General features: G+C 41.3%; 1 protein-coding gene across 1 annotated transcript in view; it reads left to right on the top strand.

Moving 5' to 3' along the window:
- The window catches only part of pth2ra (parathyroid hormone 2 receptor a), a 116,279-nt gene extending 104,511 nt beyond the window's left edge, over positions 1-11,768 (top strand). The window contains exons 10-13 of the mRNA XM_052148840.1: positions 101-195; positions 1,632-1,770; positions 10,743-10,784; positions 11,089-11,768. Coding sequence (XP_052004800.1) covers positions 101-195; positions 1,632-1,770; positions 10,743-10,784; positions 11,089-11,478 — 666 coding nt within the window. The 3' untranslated portion in view covers positions 11,479-11,768. The remainder of the gene's footprint in view (positions 1-100; positions 196-1,631; positions 1,771-10,742; positions 10,785-11,088) is intronic.
- Positions 11,769-12,677: the final 909 nt, after the last annotated feature.

Below are 12,677 nucleotides of genomic sequence, written 5' to 3'. Positions count from 1 at the left end.
TGGCTGTATATAAGTGAGGCTGAATTTCATTCGCTATCAGACTCTTTTGCTCATAGCAATTACTGAACGCAGTGCTTCATTATTGCTCTCTCTTTTTCAGCTGAACTTTATCCTGTTTGTGAATATTGTGCGGGTGCTTGCGACCAAAATCCGTGAGACCAACGCAGGCAGATATGACACAAGGAAACAATACAGGTTTGTAAACCATGCTTATCTGCATTCACTTTATCTGAGCTGCTCTCCACTTGGCGTGTTTGTAAAATTTCAGTACCCAATCAAGTGCCTTAAAATTGTGAATTTAACATGTACTAGTCAAAATGTTCTGTGTCATTATAATGCTTAAAGATTCAGTAATAAACTTCCGTTTCTGCCCAGTCAGACTATGCTTTGATGATGATTGTGATTTCTAGCACTCCATCTTTTATTCAAATCAGCATAAAATTTTATGGGTGCTGCGTATGAGAGATTTGAGCTTGTTACATGCTGATAGAATTTTTTTTTCTTCTATTTTGATCTGGCTTTGGGGGAAAATGCTTTCAGGCTCAATAAATACATAGTAGGATTTTGGCATGTCAAAATGTTGTGCTAGATGTCCCTAAGAGAATCCAATTAAGAGCAAACACAATGCCAAGGGATATAATTTCACGCCGCTAATAACTGTAATTCATTTGATCATTGCTGCCTCCCCGCTAATTTGCAGGACGCAGAGCTCCAGGTGTCAGCTTGCCCAGCTGGCAGGACAGAGAGAAAGCCACAAACAGTCCTGTTTGTAAACACATCAGTCAGTGTGGAGTCACAGCAGATCAAAAGAGCTTTTTCTCAGGCAATAAGAGCACCAGCTTATTCTTCATCATGTTTTGAATAGAAACAAATCTGTAATCAGTAGACCTTGCAAACTCATCTAATTTGAGTCTAAGGATGCTCTTTTTACTAAAACACTTTGATAACACTTTGCTAAGCTGCAATTAAAAAAGGATTTATACCTTATGATCTTTCAGCGTTACTCTTTCCAGTTATTTTTCCATGATTCTTTTCATGACTAATTTGCCAAATATTTTAACCTGTCTGCCAGGCAAGACATATCCCTTAAGAGGATGTTTCACATTTTTTTAGTCTGATTAAAGCATGCAGGGACGTGTGGGGTGTCATTCATCAAATGAAGAATAAAGACTTTTAATCTTTTAAAGCCCTTAATATCAAACCTATGTCACACTCATCTGCCCTCAGAAAATGTATATGAAATTCCCTATGTCACCTGACTTTTAATATCGGAGACTGTCAATATTCCAGCTATGGTTATGTGGGAATTAAGATTTTGTGCTATTCCAAATAGTGTGAACTATACATTCACATACCTTAAAGGAGTAGTTCACCTATTAATTTTTAACACACCCTTATGTGGTTCCAAACCTGTATGACTATTTTCTACGGAACACAGAAGGAGAATGTTTTAAGAATGTTAACACTGCTCTTTCCAATACAATTAAGTTACCAAGGGTGGTCAGGCTTCCAAAAAATAGAAGACAGACAGTTATGCAGGTTTGGATCAATATGATGGTGAGTAATTAATGGCATAATTTTCATTTTTTAATTAACTTTACCTTTAACATTTCAATTTTCTCTGTGTCCAGGAAGCTCGCCAAATCCACACTTGTGTTGGTGTTTGTGTTTGGGGTGCACTACATAGTGTTTGTTGGAATGCCGCACACCTTCGAGGGTCTGGGCTGGGAGGTGCGCATGTATTTTGAACTGTTCTTCAACTCTTTCCAGGTACTTGGAAATTATGTCTTATAATGAATGCATGTCTAATGTAATCAGTGATCTCTGCAAGTCAATATGCATACACATTTCTTATGATAATCCAAAAATCATAAATTCAAATTTGTAAGTTAGCCTAGAATAACTTATCATAATAAACACTGCATCTATTTTTCATGATTTATTATTGATTTAGTGGAAGCAAGGACTAAATATGAGAAGCAAAAAAGTTGGAGCAAGGGTTTTCTGACTTCACTGTATCTTTGTTTACAAGCAATTGCTTAACCTCAACTGAACAAACTTTTTTAGTAAAAATATGCCATATTATCACAGAGTAAAGCTAGGAAAACTCAGGAGAACTGTTTCATTGCTAAAAGGATTGTGATAATTTTTTGACAGTGGCAGCACCTTCATTACAGCAGATTCCATACATTCACTGCCTGTTCAATGCAAAAGAATAGATATTAACAACAGCATTTTTAAATTGTCTCATTGTTTTAGTAAAAAAGAGAAGACCATACCTGGGTTTCCCGATAATGTTGCAACTTAAGCTTTAACAATCATCTTAACTAACATTGCTATTATATACAAAATATTTTAAATATACAAAAATATTTTACCATGGAGTAATGCCGTTTCCCAATCCAGCATGTAGGTTGCTCGTTATAAAGTAGAACTTAAGTGCTTTGTTACGAGAGCTGCCCAGTCCAAAGGTGCTGATCTCTTTGGCCAGTATGTCCAGGTGTTTTTCTTTAAAATAAGGTGGAAATACTGCCAAACATGGAAGTTGTTTGCAACTTTGTCAAGGCATCAAAATGTATTACTTAATGTGGCAAGGAGGAGGGCGGGGCCAGGCCGTGATGCTGTATGCCTGACCCCTAATCAGGCTAATCAAACTGACGAGAGGGATAAAGGCCACCGGAGGCGGCAGTTTGGGAGAGAGAGAGCTACAGGCAGCTGCCCAGTATGTGTTTATGTTTGTGTCTTTTTGTTTAATTAAATATTACTTTGATGATTCGTCCTGTTCTCTCCTCCTATTTTCCCTTTTTACCCCGTTACATTGGTGCCGAAACACAGTAAGGAGAAGGGATGCGCTGTAGTAAAGTCCTCACCACTACCAGTGGTGTAGGAGTAGCCGTGGCCATCCGCTGGAGGATGGAGGAGCCCAGCCTCATTTCCTGGGGGCGGGCGTCCCCAGCCTGAAGGAAAGTAGAGAGGAGTGTGGCAAGGAGGAGGGCGGGGCGGAGCCGAGATGACGCAGACCTGGCCCCAATCAGGCTAATCAAGGCGATGATAGAGATAAAGGCTGCCGGAGGCGGCAGTTCGGGAGAGAGAGAGAGAGAGAGAGTGAGAGAGAGCGACAGGCAGCTGCCCTGTATGTGTTTAGGTTTGTGTCTTTTGTTTATTTAAATATTACTTTGATGCTTAGTCTGGTTCTTGCCTCCTCCTTTCCCTTTTTACTCCTGTTAGACCTAATTACAGAAATGATTTAAAGAAATAATGATGGCTTTAATAATACACAATTTCAGATTTGTATTGAGAGCAGTATTGATGCTCAATTATAGAGATTAATGAAAGTGATGCAATAAATGCATGTAACATGAATTTTAAAGTCCTTTTAATTCAAACAATTATTTTTCAGACAAAAACAGAACAAACAAAAAACACCCCCAAAAAAAAATCACAAAATCAATTTACATCAAGTAAAAAACAATAGAATTTTCAAAAATTCTGAAACACTAAAACATCATCAATGATTTTACATAACACTCCGTTCTGACACCACATCATATCAAATGAACTTAAGTCTTTAATTTCTTTAAAATACAGAAATTCCACCATTATCCTAGTCTTCACTAGGTTCACAAAAACACTTACAACATTGCAATCATACAACTGTACTATTTTGTTCTTTCTGCTTACATAAATGGCCATCTTAGATTTGCCCAATACAACATTTTAAATCTGACAATTAAAATGTATATTTAAAACCAAAAATAAGAAAGAAATTCTCACCAAAACCATTAAATAATCTGTGTAGCACATCAAACAAGGTTTTTAGCCTGTAACAATCCATAAAAGCATGAAACACATTTTCATACATCGAACAGAAGGGACATTTTGAACTCACACTAGGATTTAAAACAGAAACAAATGCGTTAGCAATAGCTCCATGCAAAAGTCTCCACTGTAAATCTCCCACTTTTTTGGCAGTGGTGACTTATATAGTACTCTCCACTCCACATCTTACAGCATTGTCCAGACCTAGCACTTCCCTCCATGGAGTCTCAACTCTTTTATCCAAAGCTTTTTTATTCAAGACTTTAACACAGCTCTTGTATATTTATTTACCCTTTGTGGGCTTTGTAGCCCACAATCATTAGATAGTCATGGTTACTGTTGTAACCTCTGCTGGCAGACAGAATTTGCATGTCCTGCCCCCGGGAATTGCCTGGGTATAAAGGGAATTGGGCGTGCGTCTGTCAGTCAGGTTTTTGCACTGAGGAGCCGAGAATAAGGTGGTATGTGGTATGTCTAGTGCCGTAGCAGGAGGAACACAACGTCTTGTTCCCTCCCTCAGGGAACGGAGGTTAGAACAGTAACCATGACGATCCCTTTCTGTCACTCACTTGACGTTGTGTCAAATGAAGTGACAAAAGGGGTCCCTTTCAAAAATGCCATGCACTAGTCCATGTTACGTGAACTACTGAGACAGGTGCAAGTAGGCTGCTGCGTGCTAGAGGCAACTGTATTGGCTGCACGTAACCCTCCCCAACGCCCCCAAAAGAGATGTCATATACAGACCTTAGGTTCCCAGGTGCTACATTACTAGCATAGGAGTAAGAGCAGCAGCCGTGGCCTTTTCTCTCTCTATGCTTCTCACATAGAGTGTGAAGCAGCTGGGGATATCTTAGTGCTATGAAATGCGTCAGGGAAGGCAGTCTTTCCCGGTACTATTCTTTCAGGGGGAAAAGTCCCTGCAGAGGCCACATCCTGCCCAGACTAGGGGGAGGTAACATGTGGCAAATACACCACGAGGGTTGTGAAGCCATACGTGGGAGCAGTGCGGTGGTAGGTCCTGCCTCATTAGGGCCAGTACAGAGCACCTGTGGCCCATAGTGGGTCTGGACACGAATTGCTCCACTGAATTCATGGGCCAGAAGGCTAGGGAGGAAGAACATCCAGGAAGCGACACTTAGTGGCTAACCTGGAAGAGAAAGCACACTGGATCAACTTGGTGAAGGGCGCTGGGTGCAAGCGGAACACCCGGTCGCTTGTTCCGCATTACCGAGTTCTACCGGCTCGAACCTGACAAAACACGGGACAAGACCGACTCAACCCTGAGATTGTAAAATCTCGCAAAGGTATTGGGTGTTGCCCAGCCCGCTGCTCTGCAGATGTCTGCTAGGGAGGTCCCGTTAGCCAGTGCCCACAAGGATGCCACACTTCTCGTCGAGCGTGCTCGAACCCACAAGGGGGCGGGCACTGCCTGAGTCTGGAAAGCCAAGGAAATGGTGTCGACAACCCAGCGGGCAGCCTCAGTTTGGAGACGGCATTCCCTTTCAGACGTCCGCTGAAGCAGACAAAGAGCTGCTCAGAACATCTAGATATACGCAAAGCACATACAGGACACAGCAAAGAGAAGGCTGGGTCTGCCTCTTCCTGGGGCAGCTTGCTTGCAGGTTCATGAACTGGTCCCTGAAAGGGGTCGTAGGTACCTTGGGCATGTAGCCCGGTCGCAGCCTCAGGATAACGAGAGTATGTGCCGGACCGAACTCCAGACAGGTGTCGCTTACAGAGAATGCTTGCAGGTCCCCAACCCTCTTGATGGAGGCTAATGCTATTATGAGGGCCATCTTCAGGGAGAGGGCCTTGAGCTCAACTGAGTCAAGCGGCTTGAAGGGGGGTCTCTGGAGGCACGAGAGGACCACTGAGAGATCCCATGAGGGGAACAGGCTTGGCCAGGGAGGGTTCAGTATCCGGGCCCCTCTAAGGAACATGATAATAAATTTGTGCTTACCCAAGGACTTGCCTTCTACTGTGTCATGGTGGGGCGCGATAGCAGCTTCATACACCTTCAAGGTGGAGGGGGACAGCCTCCCCTTCAGCCTGTCCTGCAGGAATGAAAGCACTGACTGAACTGCGCATCTCTGCGGGTCTTCAGCTCAGGAAGAACACCAATTTGCGAACAAGTGTCACTTCAGGGCGTAAAGTTGCCTGGTGGAGGGAGCTCTGGCTTGGTTGATCGTGTCTACGACTGCAGGTGGTAGGGCACTCAGATCTTCTGCATTCCGTCCAGAGGCCAGACGTGGAGGTTCCAGAGGTCTGGGAGTGGGTACCAGAGGGTGCCCCGTCCCTGAGAAAGAAGGTCTTTCCTCAGGGGGATTTTCCAGGGAGGTGCGGTTGCGAGGAGCGTAAGATCCGAGAACCAGGTCCGGGTGGGCCAATAAGGAGCCACCAAGGTGACCTGTTCCTCGTCCTCCCTGACCTTGCACAGCAACAGTGCAAGAAGGCTCACTGGGGTAAATGCTTACTTGCGCAGCCCCCGGGGCCAGCTGTGTGCCAATGCGTCTGTCCCGAGAGGGGCCTTTGTCATGGAGTACTAGAGCGGGCAGTGGGAGTTGTCCTGGGAGGCAAAGAGATTTTCTGTGCATTGCCGAATCTGTCACAAATCAGCTGGACCACCTGCTGACTCCAAAGGAGGAGATGGCGGGCGAGTTGTGACGTATGACTAGAGCTGGGGGGGGTCGCATGGCATGGCTATGAGTGGCGCCCTGACCCGAATAACTGATCGAGAAGCTGTTAGGGGGGGACGGAATTTCCCAGTCCAGCCTCGCGCTCACGGCAGCCCGGGAAAGCGTTGCGGACATCCGCGTGTCAGCCTAAGACTGGGCGAGCAGACCCGAAGTTGGCAGCCAGACGAGTCATCAGCATCAGAAGGGGGGTTCCTTCGTGGTTTTCTCTCATGAGGAAAGAAAGCCGTGACAGCAACGTTGCCATGGCTATGTTCTCGCACTGAGAAAACTTGCCTTTTTTTTTTAACTCAAAGGCAATAGCTTCCTTTTTGCTATCATTAAATAACTCCAGTAGGTCTTCTTTTAATTCTGACCAAAAAACATTAAAAAAATTCAACAGAGAGACCATCTAGACCAGGTGATTTTTCACACTCCATGCTCCATAGTGCTTTGTGCAACTCATCTAAGGTCAAATCTGTACTGAGTAAAGCATTTGCTTCAACTGAAACTTTAAGTTTTCAAGGAAAGGGTTGACATCTGTTTCACCATTACTAAGTTCACATTTATACAGTTCTTTATAAAAGTTAGTAGCTCTCATTCGGTTTGTAATGTATAACCTTATTCTGACCATTCTTCTTCTCGAATGAAGAATAATTTAGATTCCAAAATACTTATCACATAACAGGCCATTATTAAAATGCCAGTATGCACTTTTTGCTTTTATAAAATTAAGTGAGAGAACACATTGTACCATACTGTGATCAGAGAAAGTAACCAGGACTATGCAACATTTCCTAACCAAACTGGATTGGTGTCTAAAGCAATAAAATCTATCTAACCTTGCAAAGGAAAACATATTGTCAAAAGCATGAGACCAGATATACTGCCTCTGATCTCCATGAATATTTCTCCACACATAAACCAATTCAAAAGAGTGTATCATTTCAGTTAGCCTTCTACGAGCGGGCATATGAGGTTCTATATGGTTCCTATCCAAAACTTGTGTAGTGCAATTAAAATCACCCCCCAGCAGTAAAAACATCATATGGATCACAATATTTCAGTGCATTACATACTATGTCTAATAAAAGCATTCTGTCAACATTGTTAGTCAGGGTGTAAACACACATAGAAATGAAAATCTGATTCTCATAATGTACTCTAACTTTTAAAATCTTCCTTTTACAATCTCCTCAACTTGATAAGAAACAGGTAAAAACGACCTGGAAAACAAAATCGCGATACCACCACTAGTTGATGAGTTCTGACTTAACACAGATAACCCATCAAACTCTCTGAACCAGTCGGATTCAACTACAGCATCACTATGTGTTTCTTGAGCAAACAAGACATATAAATTCCTCTGTTTTATTAACTCAAATAATTTAGCTCTTTTCATACCTTTCCTAGCTCCATTTAGATGTATGGATGCTACACGTACTTCTCCCATACTGCAATAAATGAATTAAGATTTACTGGTTGCTCAATTCAGGTAAACTCAGCGAAGGGCATTTATCTTTGCAAAGATCTTCTTTAGCCATTAGCCTTCCTGATCAGTGAAGTGTCCTTCAGTCTTGAAAAGCCTTGCATTCGCCACAAACTGTTTCACATCTGGAAAATTTTCATCAGTTTGAACTTTGCGTGCATTCTTTGTTCTTTTCAGAAACAACTTAATATTGTCTACCCCATACACTCAATCAGAGGACTCCATTGAGTTCGTACTGTTTGAGAAACTGCATTCAGACACATCGCTTTTACTTTTGTGTCAGTCTGACTTAACTCTGAAAACTCCCCCTTTCTTAGCCTGTCTAACTGTGTCGCTGCTTTAATCTTCTCTTCTGAGGTGTTTTAAAAACTTCATCATCTGCCATCTTTTCTGCTTCAACTTCCCCTTCAGCAATTAAACTAGTTGTGCTTTCTGTGATGTCAGTAGTTTCAACAGTGCACTGCTCAACTTCACTAAAAACTACATTAACACTTTCATCCATATGTATCTCAGAATTGATTACATTGAGGTTTTGCAACCCCACAGTGGTGTCAGTGTTTGTTTCAAAGGCCTGAGAGTCAGCAGACTGGGCAGACTCTCTTAACGTATAGGCTGGAACATTCTCCATTAATACACCTGCATTTTCTGCCTCTCTTACATAGTTTACTGAATTTGTTTCCTGTCTTTGTGGACAGGCATGAATGAGAATGTCCAGTTTTACCACACCCAAAACATTTCATATTCTGAGTTGTTGCATAAATTATATAGCTGAAATTGTCATATTTAAAGTTCAGCTTCACATCCAGATTGTCATTATTATCTTTCAGAATCATGTATACATGTCACCTGAACAGCACTACATGCTTGAGCAATGGGGATTTACTGCAAATCTGAATCATTTTAATCAGTAACACTAGCTTACCATAACGTGAGAGCATCTCAGACAACAATTCATTTTTATTTAATGGAGTTACATTAGAAAGTATTATGCATTTGGTGTTGGCAGGGGAAGTACAGGGTTAAATGTCCCATTAATCACCACACATTTGCAAGTTCCACCGTTTTCAGAAAAATCACGATGCGGATATAATGCAGATATATATAATAATGTGATGCGAGTTGTGCGTAAGATGCCACGGTGGACAGTGTGGGCCACCATACGTGATATATCTCAGTGGTAACGCACTCAACGAGCCACGTGATAAGATGCACGGACTGACGGTCTCAGATGCGGAGGCACCTGAGATTCGTCCTCCATCACCCGGACTGAAACATACCATACAATTAGGCAACATTTTAATTGGAAGCTTGTGCGCTATGTTGCACAATCATGTAGAGTAATGCGCAAGATGAAGAAATAGAAAATGTCAAAAGTTCCATCCAATTCAGAGTACTCTGAATAGGCTTGACATCAACTGACATTCTACATTGATTTCTGTCTCTGATGTGCAGCTGTCTGAAATGACAATTACTGGGATAGATGATGACTCGTTGGCAGCATGCAGTTACACCTCCACATCAAGAACAGATCATTCCCAAGTCCACTTACCTTCAGAACTTCTGACACACACACACACACACACACACGCACACATGTTGGTGCGGCTATCCTTATGAGGACTCTCCGTAGACATAATGATTTTTATACTGTACAAACTATTCTATCCCCTAACCCTACATCTAACCATCACAAAAAAACTTTCTGCATTTTTGCATTTTCAAAAAACACTGTTTAGTATGTTTTTTAAATTTGAATTATGGGGACACTTGAAATGTCCTGATAAACCACAGTTATAGCATAATACCCTTGTAATTACCAGTTTGCAACCTAAAACAATTTCCTCATAAACCACTCAAATCCACACACACACACACACACACAATAGAATTGCCACAGAACTGTGGAGTTTACAATGCACAATGCAAAATTAAATAAACTCACAATGTCCAAATACAATAAAACTAAACAAGTGGTTGTACACCAAACTAATTTGACATCTAATATGAAGATAATGACTAAATTACTTAAAACAAACTGTGACAAAGAAAAGGGCACGGCACAAGGGATTAATTAATTGTGCATCAATGTTCAAATGACTGAAATGTTCCAGAGAAGATAAGACTTTATTTTTTAAGCTCAGATTCACAACCAAATTAAGTTTGGTTCACAAATCAAGGTCTTAGAGAGAAACTGTAGAGAAAGTAAAAAGTGGATGAGAGAAAATTAATTAGTGGTGTATGCTAAGGCATATTAGAACAAAGCCCTAACCCTAAGTATTACATTTCGGCAAGTAACACATCCTGCATGCTGTACTGTATGTGTTGTAAATATTAATTAAATCACACAATCTCATGGATAGTGGAGAAGTGTGTGTGCTATAACTTTTATAAGCAATAGGACTTGTGATTTTCACCTGCTGGATAATAAACACAGGCAAAAAAACTTGCATCAAATGAGAAACCTGGAATATACAGTATATATATAGACAGAATATCACAGAGACCAAGAGCAGTGGGCTATTTTGACGTAGGCCAGTAAGCAACCACTTAAAACACCCTTGCAAGCACATATCAGAGCTCTAGAAAGAACTAAAAACACCCCATCAATGTGGTGACAATGTTATTCAGAAAATGTTAAAATCTAGTTAGTTTTGAGATTAATTTGTCACATTTTTATAAACACCGTTAGCTGTTTGTCAATTGAGACATTTGTACTTTGTAACATGTTTCCCATTTAACATCTATTCTCATATTTCCTTTAGGGCTTCTTTGTATCTATCATCTACTGCTACTGTAATGGAGAGGTAAGCATCTGCAATCTAGGTGTGCTGATTGGGTTTTGCTTAAACTGTTTTGATTTTTCTTGGAAAATTAGCATAATTTATGGTGTTTACATGACCTAATATATATTGGTCTATTAAACATAATCAATGTTAGATTGCAAAATGTAAACATACTTCTGTTTCATTCTGTTGTGCTTGTGTATGCCCTTAATTATTACGATGCAATATGGGCATGGATATGAACTAATGATCCTTAGCTGTGATGTTTGAGATCACTGTGCATATCAACATCTGGTGTTATTCAGCATCTAACTGCAATCTCCAGGTTCAGACTGAGATCAAAAAGACATGGACGCGGTGGAACCTAGCCTTTGATTGGAAAGGCCCGGTAGTGTGCGGGAGCTATCGCTATGGCTCTGTATTGACCGGCCTCAACAACAGCACCAGCAGTCAGTCCCAGCTAGCTACAGGAGGCCCAGGCACCCGTTCCACCACGCTCTTCTCCAGCCGAGTGTACCGCAGCAGTGGGGGACCCACTATCAGCACCCATGCCACCCTGCCAGGCTATGTGCTGAATTCAGATGCTGACAGCTTGCCACCTTCCATACCTGAAGAACCAGAAGACAGTGCCAAGCAGGTAGATGACATCTTGCTGAAGGAATCGCTGCCCACAAGGCCCAGCAGCGGCCTGGAGGATGACGAGGAGACTCTGTAAATATTGGTATGGTAACAGTTAACTAAATTGTATATAATAGCAAGTTTGGCAATGGTTTAAGATCAAGAATGACAGCTGCAATGCACATGCTGAGAATGGCAACGTCTCCTCTGCAACAGACACTTTGTATCCAAGCTGTGACATTTAGGTTTGTTTTTGACACAGTGGCATTAGTTGACAGACTGATATGTTTATGGCAAGATATCTCCTCCTCTTACTGTTCTGGTAGTGCTAATGTTGATTAAACTTTTAAATGGTTGCTTCACGTAAAACCGAAGCTGCCAACTGGATGAGGTGAATGCAGGAGTTTTAATTGGGTTTGAGTAACAGTATTTTTGAATACTGGTTTCATTTGCTAAGAATCATGAGTGAAGTAATTTTTTTATGTGGTGAAAAGCATGACTTTCCACACATTTGTGAACACTCAGGATAACTCAACAATGGCCAAGTGTAGTATTCCATTCCAGAGAATGAATTTTAATAATTTAATAAAATGTATTTCTGATGCATTTGTGATGTGAAAAAAATCCAACCATGTCACTGTGGTTTTTGAATGCAAGAGTTGCTGTCCACTTTTATGATATCAGCACACACATCCAACATTTTTACTCTGAATCTACACTGGAAGTGACATATGTCATGTCAATGTCATGTTGCGATTGACAGTGGAACGGTCAAAGCTGCATGTCAACTCAGAATTTCCACCAACAATGGACCAATCAGCAGTGAGCTCAAAGCGTCAGCGGTGTGGAAGACCCAGGTACACATTCCATATTGAAACCCAGAAGTAATCGATTCCTCTTCACTGTATTAGCCTGTACGGCTGAAAACTACTCGCTTTTGGTGCCCCTAAAAGGACATTTTACCCGTAAAATGGAGCTCACACCCTACAACAGTTACCACTTTGGTCACTGAGGGCAGTATTTCGCATTTCTGGTAGCACAGACCGATTTTAGCTTAAGAAAAGTCAAGCTATTGTTTCCAATTTCACTGTGAAATCAGTTTGTTGATGTAATGAATACATTTAAAAATATAACTTATACTTACACTTTACATCATATAATTTAACTTATAGTATAGTAAAGAAAGTATCAATCAATTCATTATAATTTTCTTTACTTTATTTACTGTGTACACCATACCTGATATACAAATCTACTGTACATTTGCGCTTTCAGCACATTCTCACACTTTACCGT

This window comes from Xyrauchen texanus, chromosome 18, assembly GCF_025860055.1.
Source record: "Xyrauchen texanus isolate HMW12.3.18 chromosome 18, RBS_HiC_50CHRs, whole genome shotgun sequence".
Classification (NCBI taxonomy): domain Eukaryota; kingdom Metazoa; phylum Chordata; class Actinopteri; order Cypriniformes; family Catostomidae; genus Xyrauchen; species Xyrauchen texanus.
This window is presented reverse-complemented; position numbering and strand designations above follow the sequence as displayed.